The sequence below is a fragment of the Salmo salar genome, chromosome ssa23, assembly GCF_905237065.1.
Source record: "Salmo salar chromosome ssa23, Ssal_v3.1, whole genome shotgun sequence".
Classification (NCBI taxonomy): domain Eukaryota; kingdom Metazoa; phylum Chordata; class Actinopteri; order Salmoniformes; family Salmonidae; genus Salmo; species Salmo salar.
Genome location: NC_059464.1, coordinates 43109081 through 43126788, shown reverse-complemented (window position 1 = coordinate 43126788; position 17708 = coordinate 43109081). Strand labels below are relative to the sequence as shown.

General features: G+C 40.8%; 2 protein-coding genes across 5 annotated transcripts in view; both read left to right on the top strand.

Annotated features, from left to right (window-relative positions):
* LOC106584691 (GRAM domain-containing protein 2A) overlaps nt 1–17109 on the top strand; it is a 102490-nt gene extending 85381 nt beyond the window's left edge. The window contains exons 9-12 of one of the 2 annotated variants that reach the window (XM_014170191.2): nt 5109–5277; nt 7729–7822; nt 9103–9210; nt 11202–17109. In XM_014170191.2, the coding sequence (XP_014025666.1) occupies nt 5109–5277; nt 7729–7822; nt 9103–9210; nt 11202–11247 (417 nt within the window). In that variant the 3' untranslated portion in view covers nt 11248–17109. Of the gene's footprint in view, nt 1–5108; nt 5278–7728; nt 7823–9102; nt 9211–11078 lie in introns of both variants that reach the window. The other variant, XM_014170192.2, reaches the window with a different exon arrangement.
* On the top strand, nt 12146–17109 carry LOC106584682 (uncharacterized). 3 transcript variants are annotated; one of them, XR_001323802.2, is made up of 2 exons: nt 12146–15857; nt 15963–17109. XR_001323802.2 is itself a non-coding variant. In XM_045706181.1 (2 exons), exons 1-2 carry the CDS (start codon nt 12146–12148, stop codon nt 13886–13888), a joined length of 1707 nt encoding a protein of 568 aa, XP_045562137.1. In that variant the 3' UTR covers nt 13889–17109. The 3 variants fall into 3 exon arrangements, 1 of the variants encoding a protein (XP_045562137.1); XR_006761491.1 differs by having other exon boundaries at nt 12146–16109; nt 16318–17109; XM_045706181.1 differs by having other exon boundaries at nt 12146–13705; nt 13742–17109.
* Nucleotides 17110–17708: the final 599 nt, after the last annotated feature.

Genomic DNA, 17708 nt, shown 5'->3' with positions numbered 1-17708 from the left:
GCGTGAAATTCAGATTTTTTTCTTCTCTGAAATGCTTCCGGTGAACATAACAAAATTACTATTCGAAAACATTGATAAATTATAATATTGTCATTCAAAGAATAATATATTATCATCTCGTAATTGCTACCGAATGGCCAGATCTCAAAATAACTTTACTGGGAAATCACATTTTGCAATAAACGGGGTGCTATGCTAAGAACAATAAGCTATGCTTTACAGTTAGCATCATCTAATATCGATAATAACATTGTAAATATCCCCTTACCTTTGATTATCTCCATCAGAAGGCACTGCCAGGAATCCCAGGTCCGGAACAAATGTGGTTTCTTTTGACAAAGTTCATAATTTATGTCCAAATAACACCAAGTAGTTAGCGTTCATTATGCTCCCACAAAACGTTGTGGGGGGGGGGTGTAAAATCACGCCGAAAAGCTAAAAATACCTAGTAAATAATCTATTTACGTTCGTTCAAACATGTCAAACGTTGTTTAGCATTAATCTTTTGGTCCATTTTTAACGTTAAACATCAGTAATATTTTCACACAACCTATCCTATGTCTAGATAAACAATTATGACAAACTCACGCTTCTCAGATTTATGCGCAGGCGCAAAAAAATGAAGTGACGACATGTCAACTTCCTTGCATTCTAATTTGCTCTCTGTTTATCATAGACGCTTCAAACAACTTTATAAAGATCGTTGACATCTAGTGGAAGCCATAGGTGTTGCGAAATGAATCCTTTCTCACTATGGTATCTATAAAACAATGACACTAAATAGTACAGTCACAAAATTCACATTTTTTTTTTATCTATTTTTCACAGGTTTTTGCCTGCAATATGAGTTTTGTTATACTTACACACACCATTCAAACTGTTTTAGAAAATTCAGAGTGTTTTCTATCCGAATGTGTTAATAATATGCATATCCTAGCTTCTGAGTTGGTGTAGGAGGCAGTTAAAAATGGGCACATATTTTTTTCAAAATTTCTCAATACTGCCCCCGAGCCCCAACAGGTTAAGGACATTATGGGTTAAGGACATTATGGGTTAAGGACATTATGAGTTAAGGACATTATGGGTTAAGGACATTATGGGTTAAGGACATTATGGGTTAAGGACATTATGGGTTAAGGGCATTATGGGTTAAGGACATTATGGGTTAAGGGCATTATGGGTTAAGGACATTATGGGTTAAGGGCATTATGGGTTAAGGGAATCATGGTATTTTACTCAGGTGAATATTAAAGGGCTTTTAGAGCTACTAAATCAATAATATCCCTCAATGATGTCAGTGCTGAAAGGACAACCCTCAACCCATCTAGCCTTCTCTCCCTTGATGGTGTGTTTAAATCACTGGCATAATGACAGGATCCAATATGTTTTAACAACAACCGCTGGGCAAAAAGAGGGTCTGATACATAGAAAAAGACAATGTCCGCTCACTGTTTTGCTGCTCCCAAACGTGACCTTTTAATAAAGCTCAGGGTATACAATCACACCATGACAACCAAAACATTGGGATTGTATCACCTAAACTCAAGTTCAACTAGTCATTAAACTCCATTTTGCAGTAGCTTGTTGGTAGTTAAACTAAATTCAAATCAAGGTAGTGTTTGCAGTTGTTAGTAATGTTTTTGACTGTCTGCATCACCTTTTGGTATGGTAACTGTTTGGCATCCAAACCGCAAAGCGCTACAGAGGATAGTGAGTAGGGCCGAGCACATCACTGGGGCCGAACTCCCTGCCATCCAGGACCTCTATACCAGGCAGTGTCAGAGGAAGGCCCAATTAATTGTCAAAGACTCCAGCCACCCAAGCAACAGACTGTTCTCTCTGCTACCGCACTGCAAGCGGTACCAATGCACCAAGTCTGGAACCAACATGAGCCTGAACAGCTTCTACCCCCAAGACACAAGACTGATAAATAGTTAGTTAAATAGTTAGTTTAATAGTTAACCAAATAGCTTCCCGGACTATCTGCATTGACCTTTTTTGCACTAACTCTCTTGTACTGACTCTATGCTAAAAACACACTGGACTCTACCCACACATACTACACTGACGCCCCAACACACACACACACACACACACACACACACACACACACACACGCGCGCGCACACACACGCACACTGATGCCACACACTCGCTCACCACATACGCTGCTGCTACTGTCTATTATCTATCCTGTTGCCTAGTCACTTTACCCCTACCTACAATATACTGCTGTTACTGTCTATTATCTATCCTTTACCCCTACCTACAGTATACTGCTGTTACTGTCTATTATCTATCCTTTACCCCTACCTACAATATACTGCTGTTACTGTCTATTATCTATCCTTTACCCCTACCTACAGTATACTGCTGTTACTGTCTATTATCTATCCTTTACCCCTACCTACAGTATACTGCTGTTACTGTCTATTATCTATCCTTTACCCCTACCTACAGTATACTGCTGTTACTGTCTATTATCTATCCTTTACCCCTACCTACAGTATACTGCTGTTACTGTCTATTATCTATCCTTTACCCCTACCTACAGTATACTGCTGTTACTGTCTATTATCTATCCTTTACCCCTACCTACAGTATACTGCTGTTACTGTCTATTATCTATCCTTTACCCCTACCTACAGTATACTGCTGTTACTGTCTATTATCTATCCTTTACCCCTACCTACAGTATACTGCTGTTACTGTCTATTATCTATCCTTTACCCCTACCTACAATATACTGCTGTTACTGTCTATTATCTATCCTTTACCCCTACCTACAATATACTGCTGTTACTGTCTATTATCTATCCTTTACCCCTACCTACAGTATACTGCTGTTACTGTCTATTATCTATCCTTTACCCCTACCTACAGTATACTGCTGTTACTGTCTATTACTATCTATCCTTTACCCCTACCTACAGTATACTGCTGTTACTGTCTATTATCTATCCTTTACCCCTACCTACAATATACTGCTGTTACTGTCTATTATCTATCCTTTACCCCTACCTACAGTATACTGCTGTTACTGTCTATTATCTATCCTTTACCCCTACCTACAATATACTGCTGTTACTGTTATCTATCTTATCTATCCTTTACCCCTACCTACAATATACTGCTGTTACTGTCTATTATCTATCCTTTACCCCTACCTACAGTATACTGCTGTTACTGTCTATTATCTATCCTTTACCCCTACCTACAGTATACTGCTGTTACTGTCTATTATCAATCCTTTACCCCTACCTACAGTATACTGCTGTTACTGTCTATTATCTATCCTTTACCCCTACCTACAGTATACTGCTGTTACTGTATATTATCTATCATGTTGTCTAGTCACTTTACCTCTACTTATATGTACATATCTACCACAATTACCTCGTAATGCTGCACATCGGCTCAGTACTGGTACTCCCTCTATATAGCCATGTTATTACCTCGTACCACTTCACATCAGCTCGGTACTGGGACTCCCTGTGTATGCCATGTTTTTTCTACTTCCTGTATATAGCCATGTTATTTTCTATTTCCTGTATATAGCCATGTTATTTTCTACTTCTTGTATATAGCCATGTTATTTTCTACTTCTTGTATATAGCCATGTTATTTTCTACTTCTTGTATATAGCCATGTTATTTTCTATTTCCTGTATATAGCCATGTTATTTTCTACTTCTTGTATATAGCCATGTTATTTTCTACTTCTTGTATATAGCCATGTTATTTTCTACTTCTTGTATATAGCCATGTTATTTTCTACTTCCTGTATATAGCCATGTTATTTTCTACTTCTTGTATATAGCCATGTTATTTTCTACTTCCTGTATATAGCCATGTTATTTTCTACTTCTTGTATATAGCCATGTTATTACCTCGTACCACTTCACATCAGCTCGGTACTGGGACTCCCTGTGTATGCCATGTTTTTTCTATTTCTTGTATATAGCCATGTTATTTTTACTCCTAATTTTGTTTCGTTATTCAGTGTGTATTTATTCCTTGTGTCACCGTTCTAGTTGTTATTACATTTTTTACCTTTTCTTTAACTCTGCATTGTTGGAACAGGACCCATAAGTAAGCATACGAAGCATGTGACAAATACAATTTCATTTGATTCGATTTATTTGCCATGTAGCGGTGTAGCTAACTACTGGAACTACACACTACTGTTTTACCATGTAGCGGTGTAGCTAACTACTGGAACTACACACTACTGTTTTACCATGTAGCGGTGTAGCTAACTACTGGAACTACACACTACTGTTTTACCATGTAGCGGTGTAGCTAACTACTGGAACTACACACTACTGTTTTACCATGTAGCGGTGTAGCTAACTACTGGAACTACACACTACTGTTTTACCATGTAGCGGTGTAGCTAACTACTGGAACTACACACTGCTGTTTTATCATGTAGCAGTGTAGCTAACTACTGTTTGGTTTTACCAAAATATAGAAATATTTATTTTTCAGCATCAGACCTTCCTAATTCTGACTTGAAACATAGTTTTTGTGTTTAATAGGCTACATTTCACATTCTGTTAACACCTGACCACAGAGTGATATTTTCTTGCAATTTGTAGTCTATGTCATTTCATTTTTTCACTAAGTAGTTTGGATGTGGTGAACTACTTTTTCAAAGTAGCTTTAGTTCAGTAAACTATATTTTTCTTAAGAGTAGATTTAGTTCAGTAAACTATATTTTTCTTAAGAGTAGATTTAGTTCAGTAAACTATATTTTTCTTAAGAGTAGATTTAGTTCAGTAAACTATATTTTTCTTAAGAGTAGATTTAGTTCAGTAAACTATATTTTTCTTAAGAGTAGATTTAGTTCAGTAAACTATATTTTTCTTAAGAGTAGATTTAGTTCAGTAAACTATATTTTTCTTAAGGGTAGATTTAGTGTAGCTTAAATTCTTCTAGTGAAAAAATAAATGGTAGTTTGGTAAACTATGATTTCAGTGTAGCTTCCCCAACAGTGTCTAAACTTTATTAAAGTTACCATACCTTTTCTCTTCAGCCAACATCATTTCCTCCCCTCCTTAAGCTCTCCTCTCTTCCCCTTTCTCCTCCTCTCCTCCCCTCATTCAGGATGAGTTCCCCGTGGTCAATGACTTCCCTCCGGTGTTGAAGTGGAGGAGGAAGCCGTCCATTCCGTCCGTGTCCTCCTCTCTCCCGGATCTCCTTGGTAACTCCACCAGCAGTCGGAGTGCAGTGGACATCCCCTACCTACCTACGGAGGTTCCACTGACATTAAAGGGTAAGATCAAAGGTCAGCCCCACTCTATCATTAATCATCAAAGGGTGAGAGCTAATGATTTCCTTGATGGCAAATTATTATTTAGGATTTTTTTTACCTCCAGGCTACACTTGAGTGTCTAAATGCTGGACATGTTAGGATCTCTCTCAGGACTGAGTTTTAAATGGTGGACATGTTAGGATCTCTGTCAGGGCTGAGTTTTAAATGGTGGACATGTTAGGATCTCTGTCAGGGCTGAGTTTTAAATGGTGGACATGTTAGGATCTCTCTCAGGACTGAGTTTTAAATGGTGGACATGTTAGGATCTCTGTCAGGGCTGAGTTTTAAATGGTGGACATGTTAGGATCTCTGTCAGGGCTGAGTTTTAAATGGTGGACATGTTAGGATCTCTGTCAGGGCTGAGTTTTAAATGGTGGACATGTTAGGATCTCTGTCAGGGCTGAGTTTTAAATGGTGGACATGTTAGGATCTCTGTCAGGACTGAGTTTTAAATGGTGGACATGTTAGGATCTCTGTCAGGACTGAGTTTTAAATGGTGGACATGTTAGGATCTCTGTCAGGACTGAGTTTTAAATGGTGGACATGTTAGGATCTCTGTCAGGACTGAGTTTTAAATGGTGGACATGTTAGGATCTCTGTCAGGGCTGAGTTTTAAATGGTGGACATGTTAGGATCTCTGTCAGGGCTGAGTTTTAAATGGTGGACATGTTAGGATCTCTGTCAGGGCTGAGGTTAAAGCCTAAATCGTTGTGGACAATAACCTAACCATTGTTCCAAGGTCAGATATTTTCACCCCCTTTATGGCACAGGTTAGGATTAGGATTTCATCCATCACTGTCAGCCCTATCACACACAGCCTGTCATGTTACTTTCTCACACACACACACACACACACACACACACACACACACACACACACACACACACGCACCTTCTTAAACTACCTGAACTCAGTTGATATTTGTTTAGAGTTCGAATATTTTTAAATGTTAATTTCCTTTTTCCCCCCTATTTCTTTGTTGTCCTTCTCCTGACTAGAGGAAGTCAGTTGTACAGACTGTAGAAGTATGAGAGCTGCCCTCAGGAACGGCAGGAAAAACACAAACTGTTCTTCTTCTCAGATCATTACAAGCCCAGCTACGTGGAGTTTTCAGCAGGGTCCTGTTCATTAGGCACTAAATGGATATGGAAGAAAATAGACTGAAAGACAGGGACTTCCTGGACTCCAAAAATGAACAATTATTTTACACACCATGTTACACTGTTTTATACACACCGTGTATTTATATACTTGATGTACAAGTACACCACCCTGGACAGGACACTAGTCTACCTCCTGTTTCTGTAGTGTGAGGCAGCTTGATGTACAAGTACACCCCCTGGACAGGACACTAGTCTACCTCCTGTTTCTGTAGTGTGAGGCAGCTTGATGTACAAGTACACCCCCTGGACAGGACACTAGTCTACCTCCTGTTTCTGTAGTGTGAGGCAGCTTGATGTACAAGTACACCCCCTGGACAGGACACTAGTCTGTCACAGGGCCTTACCACCAATCTATCTCCTTAATGCTGGGGTGGCAAGTAGCCTAGAGGTTAGAGTGTTGGACTAGTAACCGAAAGGTTGCAAGATTGAATCCCCTGAGCTGACATGGTAAAATCTGTCGTTCTGCCCCTGAACAAGGCAGTTAACCCACTGTTCCTAGGCTGTCATTGTAAATAAGAATTTGTTCTTAACTGACTTGCCTAGTTAAATAAAGGTAAAATAAAAACGCATCGGGTCCCATTTTTATAGTCTTTGGAATTACTCATCCGGGGATCCAATCTCAGGGCACACACTAAGCAAAATGCCACTGTTTATACACACCGCGTGTTTGTATACTGGATTCTCGACGTAGCTCACTAATATATCTACTGCTGTACATATCATTCTTAGTATACCATTATGGTATAGATACGCAGCATAGATTGGATTTGGGTTATTGATACAGTGTTATTTGGGATTGGTTTGGGTTATTGATACAGTGTTATTTGGGATTGGTTTGGGTTATTGATACAGTGTTATTTGGGATTGGTTTGGGTTATTGATACAGTGTTATTTGGGATTGGTTTGGGTTATTGATACAGTGTTATTTGGGATTGGTTTGGGTTATTGATACAGTGTTATTTGGGATTGGTTTGGGTTATTGATACAGTGTTATTTGGGATTGGTTTGGGTTATTGATACAGTGTTATTTGGGATTGGTTTGGGTTATTGATACAGTGTTATTGGGATTGGTTTGGGTTATTGATACAGTGTTATTTGGGATGTTCATTGGATTCGTTCTGGCATTTTTAGATTAGTTGATTTTAGTTTTTTTTAATTGTTTGTTTACTTGTTACTGTTAGGAGACAGTAACACAAGCATTTTGCTTCACCCTATACCATCTGCTGTGCTGTGTTGTGCTCTGTGCAGAGCGGAGTCTGGAGACAGGGAAGATCCTCCTGACAGAGCCAGTACACGAACTGGGCCACATGGAGTACCAGCTGCTCAAGTTCTTCATCCTGCTGTGAGTACGGGACGGACTAATCTGGTCCCAGATCTGTTTGTACTCTCGTGGAATGCCGCAGCATTTCCCCAAACTCGGTCCTGGTGGCCCTAAGCGGTGCACGTTTTGTTTTTCCCCCTAGAAATACACAGCTGATTCAAATAATCAAAGTTGAATGATTAGTTGGTTATTTGAATCAGCTGTGTAGTGTTAGGGCAACAAAAACGAAACGTGCACCGCTTAGGGTCCCCGGGACAGTTTGGAAAACACTCAGCTAAGGCATCTCTCATTGTGTTATACACTTTCTGTCATACTGCCACCTGCTGGTTGTAGTTCATATTACACCTACCTATTACCTATCAACCTATGAGTTGAAAAATGGATCATTGGTGGAGTATAGGCCTACTGTGGATACCAATACCCCTGTGAGCTTCCCAGGCCCATGTTGGCCACGGTTAAGAACAGAGTACTGTGGATACCAATACCCCTGTGAGCTTCCCAGGCCCATGTTGGCCACGGTTAAGAACAGAGTACTGTGGATACCAATACCCCTGTGAGCTTCCCAGGCCCATGTTGGCCACGGTTAAGAACAGAGTACTGTGGATACCAATACCCCTGTGAGCTTCCCAGGCCCATGTTGGCCACGGTTAAGAACAGAGTACTGTGGATACCAATACCCCTGTGAGCTTCCCAGGCCCATGTTGACCACGGTTAAGAACAGAGTACTGTGGATACCAATACCCCTGTGAGCTTCCCAGGCCCATGTTGGCCACGGTTAAGAACAGAGTACTGTGGATACCAATACCCCTGTGAGCTTCCCAGGCCCATGTTGACCACGGTTAAGAACAGAGTACTGTGGATACCAATACCCCTGTGAGCTTCCCAGGCCCATGTTGGCCACGGTTAAGAACAGAGTACTGTGGATACCAATACCCCTGTGAGCTTCCCAGGCCCATGTTGACCACAGTTAAGAACAGAGTACTGTGGATACCAATACCCCTGTGAGCTTCCCAGGCCCATGTTGGCCACGGTTAAGAACAGAGTACTGTGGATACCAATACCCCTGTGAGCTTCCCAGGCCCATGTTGGCCACGGTTAAGAACAGACATGGTAGATTCATATTACATTGTATTTTATTATACCCTCTAAACTTATTCCACCCCTTGGCCAAAATGAGTTTCATCTGATGCTGTTAATAGTATATATATTTGTATATTTTGAAGTACCTCCACTGACCCCACTTTGAGAAACCCTGTGGTAAACAATGTGGTCATTGTGCGGTGTGTGTCTGTCTCCTTCAGTATCGTCCTGCTCGTTTTGTCCTCCTGTTACCTGGCCTTCCGTGTGTGTTGTCTAGAGCAGAAGCTGTCCTTCCTCAACACACATCCCACAATGCCCATGAGAGAGAGGTGAGACACACACACACACACACACACACACACACACACACACACACACACACACACACACACACACACACACACACAAACACACACACACAAGAGAGGTAAGTGTGCATCTTCACTCTCTCACACATATACACACTTCTCATTTTTGACCCATGAACATCACCTTTGTCCCCCAGTTCCTTTGAGCTAATTTCCCATCTCAACACAGGGCTGAATACTTTAAGCTAATTTCCCATCTCAACACAGGGCTGAATGCTTTGAGCTAATTTCCCATCTCAACACAGGGCTGAATGCTTTGAGCTAATTTCCCATCTCAACACAGGGCTGAATGCTTTGAGCTAATTTCCCATCTCAACACAGGGCTGAATGCTTTGAGCTAATTTCCCATCTCAACACAGGGCTGAATGCTTAGAGCTAAGTTCCCATCTCAACACAGGGCTGAATGCTTAGAGCTTATTTCCCATCTCAACACAGGGCTGAATGCTTTGAGCTAATTTCCCATCTCAACACAGGGCTGAATGCTTAGAGCTTATTTCCCATCTCAACACAGAGCTGAATACTTTGAGCTAATTTCCCATCTCAACACAGGGCTGAATGCTTTGAGCTAATTTCCCATCTCAACCCCCGGGCTGAATGCTTAGAGCTAATTTCCCATCTCAACACAGGGCTGAATACTTTGAGCTAATTTCCCATCTCAACACAGGGCTGAATACTTTGAGCTAATTTCCCATCTCAACACAGGGCTGAATGCTTTGAGCTAATTTCCCATCTCAACACAGGGCTGAATGCTTTGAGCTAATTTCCCATCAACACAGGGCTGAATGCTTTGAGCTAATTTCCCATCTCAACACGGGGCTGAATGCTTTGAGCTAATTTCCCATCTCAACACAGGGCTGAATGCTTTGAGCTAATTTCCCATAGCAACACAGGGCTGAATGCTTTGAGCTAATTTCCCATAGCAACACAGGGCTGAATGCTTTGAGCTAATTTCCCATAGCAACACAGGGCTGAATGCTTAGAGCTTATTTCCCATCTCAACATAGGGCTGAATGCTTTGAGCTAATTTCCCATATCAACACAGGGCTGAATGCTTTGAGCTTATTTCCCATCTCAACACAGGGCTGGATGCTTTGAGCTAATTTCCCATCAACACAGGGCTGAATGCTTTGAGCTAATTTCCCATATCAACACAGGGCTGAATTCTTTGAGCTAATTTCCCATCTCAACACAGGGCTGAATACTTTGAGCTAATTTCCCATCTCAACACAGGGCTGAATGCTTTGAGCTAATTTCCCATCTCAACACAGAGCTGAATGCTTTGAGCTAATTTCCAGTCAACACCGGGCTGAATGCTTTGAGCTAATTTCCCATCTCAACACAGTGATGAATTCTTTGAGCTAATTTCCCATCGCAACACAGGGCTGAATGCTTTGAGCTAATTTCCCATCTCAACACAGAGCTGAATGCTTTGAGCTAATTTCCAATCAACACGGGGCTGAATGCTTTGAGCTAATTTCCCATCTCAACACAGGGCTGAATGCTTTGCGCTAATTTCCCATCTCAACACAGGGCTGGATGCTTTGAGCTTATTTCCCATCTCAACACAGGGCTGAATGCTTTGAGCTAATTTCCCATAGCAACACAGGGCTGAATGCTTTGAGCTTATTTCCCATCTCAACACAGGGCTGAATGCTTAGAGCTTATTTCCCATCTTAACACAGGGCTGAATGCTTAGAGCTAATTTCCATCTCAACACAGGGCTGAATGTTTGCTGTATAGTCATATTTTATTAGATAAAACATTGCTTCCCCACTTCGAGAGGAGGTATTGCTGTTGCTATGCCAACGTGCATGTTTGTCTCTTCCCAGGTAACATTTGCTGCATGCTGCGTCAACATTGGACAGATGGTCTGTCAGTCACGGAGGTTCTCCTGGCGATTGGGCAAACAGAGACTCTGTTTGTTTACCTGTTCTCTCTGTCCCACCCTGTAGGTGTGGAGAAGTGCCCTGCTGGTTCAATGAAAAGACAATGACTTGAGAAAAGCCAAGACCTGAAGCCAAAACTGCAGTTAAATAGACAGTCCAATAGGGGGTGCCAGAGAGACAATAATCCTCTTGTCGTTCCCTAGAAAGACTATGCACTGCAGACAAAAGACTGGAATGGAAAGAGGAGGATAGAGGAGAATTGGAAGTAGACGACTACAGAGTAGGTGTCAATGGGACAGTGCCAACGGAGTTCACCTGACCTTTGACCTCAAAGTCCTTGTTCTACTCGGATGCTGCCAAGAAACTTTACAATACCAGTCAACTGATCAGACACTTCCGGGTCCAGGATTTTAGAGACAGAGCCTTTTGTCAGACACAGAGCCTTTTGTCAGAGACACAGAGCCTGTTGTCAGACACACAGAGCCTGTTATCAGACACACAGAGCCTGTTATCAGACACACAGAGCCTGTTGTCAGAGGCAGAGCCTGTTGTCAGACACAGAGCATGTTATCAGACACACAGAGCCTGTTGTCAGAGGCAGAGCCTGTTATCAGACACACAGAGCCTGTTATCAGAGGCAGAGCCTGTTATCAGACACACAGAGCCTGTTGTCAGACACACAGAGCCTGTTGTCAGACACACAGAGCCTGTTATCAGACACACAGAGCCTGTTGTCAGACACACAGAGCCTGTTTTCAGACACACAGAGCCTGTTTTCAGAGGCAGAGCCTGTTGTCAGACACACAGAGCCTGTTATCAGACACAGAGCCTGTTATCAGACACAGAGCCTGTTGTCAGACACACAGAGCCTATTGTCAGACACACAGAGCCTGTTGTCAGACACAGAGCCTGTTGTCAGACACACAGAGCCTGTTGTCAGACATATAAATATTATAATATTCCATGAGGAGGTGTGTAATATAAATATTATAATATTCCACGAGGAGGAGATGTGTACTATAAATATTATAATGTTCCACGAGGAGGTGTGTTCTATAAATATTATAATGTTTGAGGAGGAGGTGTGTACTATAAATATTATAATGTTCCACGAGGAGGTGTGTTCTATATATATTATAATGTTTGAGGAGGAGGTGTGTACTATAAATATTATAATATTCCATGAGGAGGAGGTGTGTACTATAAATATTATAATGTTCCATGAGGAGGAGGTGTGTACTATAAATATTATAATATTCCATGAGGAGGTGTGTAATATAAATATTATAATGTTTGAGGAGGAGGTGTGTACTATAAATATTATAATATTCCATGAGGAGGAGGTGTGTACTATAAATATTATAATGTTCCATGAGGAGGTGTGTACTATAAATATTATAATATTCCATGAGGAGGAGGTGTGTACTATAAATATTATAATATTCCATGAGGAGGTGTGTACTATAAATATTATAATATTCCATGAGGAGGAGGTGTGTACTATAAATATTATAATATTCCATGAGGAGGTGTGTACTATAAATATTATAATGTTCCATGAGGAGGAGGTGTGTACTATAAATATTATAATGTTTGAGGAGGAGGTGTGTACTATAAATATTATAATATTCCATGAGGAGGAGGTGTGTAAAATAAATATTATAATGTTCCATGAGGAGGTGTGTACTATAAATATTATAATATTCCATGAGGAGGTGTGTACTATAAATATTATAATATTCCATGAGGAGGTGTGTACTATAAATATTATAATATTCCATGAGGAGGAGGTGTGTACTATAAATATTATAATATTCCATGAGGAGGAGGTGTGTACTATAAATATTATAATGTTCCATGAGGAGGAGGTGTGTACTATAAATATTATAATGTTCCATGAGGAGGTGTGTACTATAAATATTATAATGTTCCACGAGGAGGTGTGTTCTATATATATTATAATGTTTGAGGAGGAGGTGTGTACTATAAATATTATAATATTCCATGAGGAGGAGGTGTGTACTATAAATATTATAATATTCCATGAGGAGGTGTGTACTATAAATATTATAATGTTCCATGAGGAGGTGTGTACTATAAATATTATAATGTTCCATGAGGAGGTGTGTTCTATAAATATTATAATGTTCCATGAGGAGGAGGTGTGTACTATAAATATTATACTATTCCATGAGGAGGAGGTGTGTACTATAAATATTATACTATTCCATGAGGAGGAGGTGTGTACTATAAATATTATAATATTCCATGAGGAGGTGTGTTCTATAAATATTATAATGTTCCATGAGGAGGAGGTGTGTACTATAAATATTATAATGTTCCATGAGGAGGTGTGTACTATATATATTATAATGTTTGAGGAGGAGGTGTGTACTATAAATATTATAATATTCCATGAGGAGGAGGTGTGTACTATAAATATTATAATGTTCCATGAGGAGGTGTGTACTATAAATATTATAATGTTCCATGAGGCGGTGTGTAATATATATATTATAATGTTTGAGGAGGAGGTGTGTACTATAAATATTATAATGTTCCATGAGGAGGTGTGTACTATAAATATTATAATGTTCCATGGGGAGGTGTGTAATATATATATTATAATGTTTGAGGAGGAGGTGTGTACTATAAATATTATAATGTTCCATGAGGAGGTGTGTAATATATATATTATAATGTTTGAGGAGGAGGTGTGTACTATAAATATTATAATATTCCATGAGGAGTAGGTGTGTACTATAAATATTATAATGTTCCATGAGGAGGAGGTGTGTAATATAAATATTATAATGTTCCATGAGGAGGTGTGTACTATAAATATTATAATATTCCATGAGGAGGTGTGTAATATAAATATTATAATGTTCCATGAGGAGGAGGTGTGTACTATAAATATTATAATGTTATGAGGAGGAGGTGTGTACTATAAATATTATAATGTTCCATGAGGAGGTGTGTACTATAAATATTATAATGTTCCATGAGGCGGTGTGTAATATATATATTATAATGTTTGAGGAGGAGGTGTGTACTATAAATATTATAATGTTCCATGAGGAGGTGTGTACTATAAATATTATAATGTTCCATGAGGCGGTGTGTAATATATATATTATAATGTTTGAGGAGGAGGTGTGTACTATAAATATTATAATGTTCCATGAGGAGGTGTGTACTATATATATTATAATGTTTGAGGAGGAGGTGTGTACTATAAATATTATAATGTTCCATGAGGAGGTGTGTACTATAAATATTATAATGTTCCATGAGGCGGAGGTGTGTAATATAAATATTATAATGTTTGAGGAGGAGGTGTGTACTATAAATATTATAATGTTCCATGAGGAGGTGTGTACTATAAATATTATAATGTTCCATGAGGAGGTGTGTAATATATATATTATAATGTTTGAGGAGGAGGTGTGTACTATAAATATTATAATGTTCCATGAGGAGGTGTGTAATATATATATTATAATGTTCCATGAGGAGGAGGTGTGTACTATAAATATTATAATATTCCATGAGGAGGAGGTGTGTACTATAAATATTATAATGTTCCATGAGGAGGAGGTGTGTAATATAAATATTATAATGTTCCATGAGGAGGTGTGTACTATAAATATTATAATATTCCATGAGGAGGTGTGTAATATAAATATTATAATGTTCCATGAGGAGGTGTGTAATATAAATATTATAATGTTCCATGAGGAGGAGGTGTGGTCTATAAATATTATAATGTTCCATGAGGAGGAGGTGTGTACTATAAATATTATAATGTTTGAGGAGGAGGAGGTGTGTACTATAAATATTATAATGTTTGAGGAGGAGGAGGTGTGTACTATAAATATTATAATGTTTGAGGAGGAGGTGTGTAATATAAATATTATAATATTCCATGAGGAGGAGGTGTGTACTATAAATATTATAATGTTCCATGAGGAGGTGTGTACTATAAATATTATAATGTTCCATGAGGAGGAGGTGTGTACTATAAATATTATAATATTTCATGAGGAGGTGTGTAAATATAAATATTATAATATTCCATGAGGAGGAGATGTGTACTATAAATATTATAATGTTCCATGAGGAGGTGTGTAATATAAATATTGTAAATTACTTGAAACCTAATCATGCATTTCAGAGGTTATAAGGTAAAAGATAAGATAACTACATAGAAGACAAGGTATTCATGTAATCCATGGTGTGTAAAAAACCCTGTCTCCACTTCGAGTACTAGCATATCTGAGTCTGGGCAGACAGAAATGTGTAGACTAGAATGTACTTCTTTTTCTTTTTTCTCTGTATTTATTTGTATGCAATTTTGTACTGAGTCACAAAGGCATGTTGTTTTTAGTAAGTAGATATGGGTGTGTTCACTGGAGTATTTCTGACCTGGGTCGAGTTCATTAGGAACATAATAGGGAGGGAAAACTGATTGAAATGGAGGGGGAACTACTTGTATTTGTCCAAATAGAAGTGCTAATTCCGTTTTCTGTACAAAACGTTTTAGAATGTTTTCCATTTGCGTGCCCTAATGAATACGGCTCTGTCTTGCAGTAGGGCTGGAGTCACAGCAGTGTAGAACAGTAGGGCTGGAGTCACAGCAGCAGGGCTGGAGTCACAGTAGTGTAGGGCAGTAGGGCTGGAGTCACAGCAGTGCAGGGCAGTAGGGCTGGAGTCACAGCAGTGTAGGGCTGGAGTCACAGCAGTGTAGGGCAGTAGGGCTGGAGTCACAGCAGTGTAGGGCTGGAGTCACAGCAATGTAGGGCAGTAGGGCTGGAGTCACAGCAGTGTAGGGCTGGAGTCACAGCAGTGTAGGGCTGGAGTCACAGCAGTGTAGGGCAGTATGGCTGGAGTCACAGCTGTGTAGGGCAGTAGGGCTGGAGTCACAGCAGTGTAGGGCAGTAGGGCTGGAGTCACAGCAGTGCAGGGCAGTAGGTCTGCAGTCACAGCAGTGCAGGGCAGTAGGGCTGGAGTCACAGCAGTGTAGGGCAGTAGGGCTGGAGTCACAGCAGTGTAGGGCTGGAGACACAGCAGTGTAGGGCAGTAGGGCTGGAGTCACAGCAGTGCAGGGCTGGAGTCACAGCAGTGTAGGGCAGTAGGGCTGGAGTCACAGCAGGGCAGGGCTGGAGTCACAGCAGTGTAGGGCTGGAGTCACAGCAGTGCAGGGCTGGAGTCACAGCAGTGTCGTGTAGTAGGGCTGGAGTCACAGCAGGGCTGGAGTCATAGCAGTGTAGGGCAGCAGGGCTGGAGTCACAGCAGTGTAGTGTAGTAGGGTTGGAGTCACAGCAGTGTAGGGCTGGAGTCACAGCAGGGCTGGAGTCATAGCAGTGTAGGGCAGTAGGACTGGAGTCACTGCAGTGCAGGGCTGGAGTCACAGCAGTGTAGGGCAGTAGGGCTGGAGTCACAGCAGTGTCGTGTAGTAGGGTTGGAGTCACAGCAGTGTAGGGCTGGAGTCATAGCAGTGTAGGGCTGGAGTCACAGCGGTGTAGGGCAGTAGGGCTGGAGTCACAGCAGTGGAGGGCAGTAGGGCTGGAGTCACAGCAGTGTAGGGCTGGAGTCACAGCAGTGTAGGGCAGTAGGGCTGGAGTCACAGCAGTGCAGGGCTGGAGTCACAGCAGTGTAGGGCAGTAGGGCTGGAGTCACAGCAGTGCAGGGCTGGAGTCACAGCAGTGTAGGGCAGTAGGGCTGGAGTCACAGCAGTGCAGGGCTGGAGTCACAGCAGTGTAGGGCAGTAGGGCTGGAGTCACAGCAGTGTAGGGCTGGAGTCACAGCAGTGTATGGGCTGGAGTCACAGCAGTGTAGGGCAGTAGGGCTGGAGTCACAGCAGTGTAGGGCTGGAGTCACAGCAGTGTAGGGCAGTAGGGCTGGAGTCACAGCAGTGTAGGGCATGACTTTGGGACAGCAGTGACTAATAAACAGCCTCCCTTGCCCCCTGCCTATTGTGACCTTCCACCTCATATGAACGGATCTCCATACTGGAAATGGAAAAACTTGGAAGCAATCATGGAGGATCACCATCACCATGTCACCTCCTTACTGCCCTGCAGACTGTTTACTGTGAACACAAGGGATGTAGTATGTTAGTTCAATTGGAAGAGGCTATAGTAAACACAATAATGAATTGTCCACTCACCATTTTATTTTTAGGAGGGTTACATTTATTCATTTATTTATTTATTTATGCACACGTGTGTCCTAATAAGTACTTACAAAACATGACTACTACTTAAACAGAGTTCATATCGTAGTTTGCAACACATCTGTTTGTATTGCTCAGAAAAATACATTAGAGATGAGAGAAAGTCTGCCGAAAAGCTGATATTTCTATGAGGGGAGGCAGACAGGCCGTGTTACGTGAGCTGTGTAGAGCATATGGTGTTAAGGTCCCATACAATCAGATGGAATACAAATACATCCTATTTATATCTTATTAGCTATACAAGTTTAGAATGAAAAGAACTCTGACTTGTTTAGCATTCAATGGGAGAGGCACCACTGACAAAGTAGCAAAGTAGGAGAAAAATAGCAGGGGTT

What these genes read in the sequence shown, in the direction of transcription:
- LOC106584682 (XM_045706181.1), top strand. Translation starts at nt 12,146, where the DNA reads ATGTGTACTATAAATATTATAATGTTCCACGAGGAGGTGTGTTCTATA. An exon ending in TTATAATGTTCCATGAGGAG is followed by an intron (nt 13,706 to 13,741) that starts GTGTGTACTATA and finishes TTCCATGGGGAG; the next exon opens with GTGTGTAATATATATATTAT.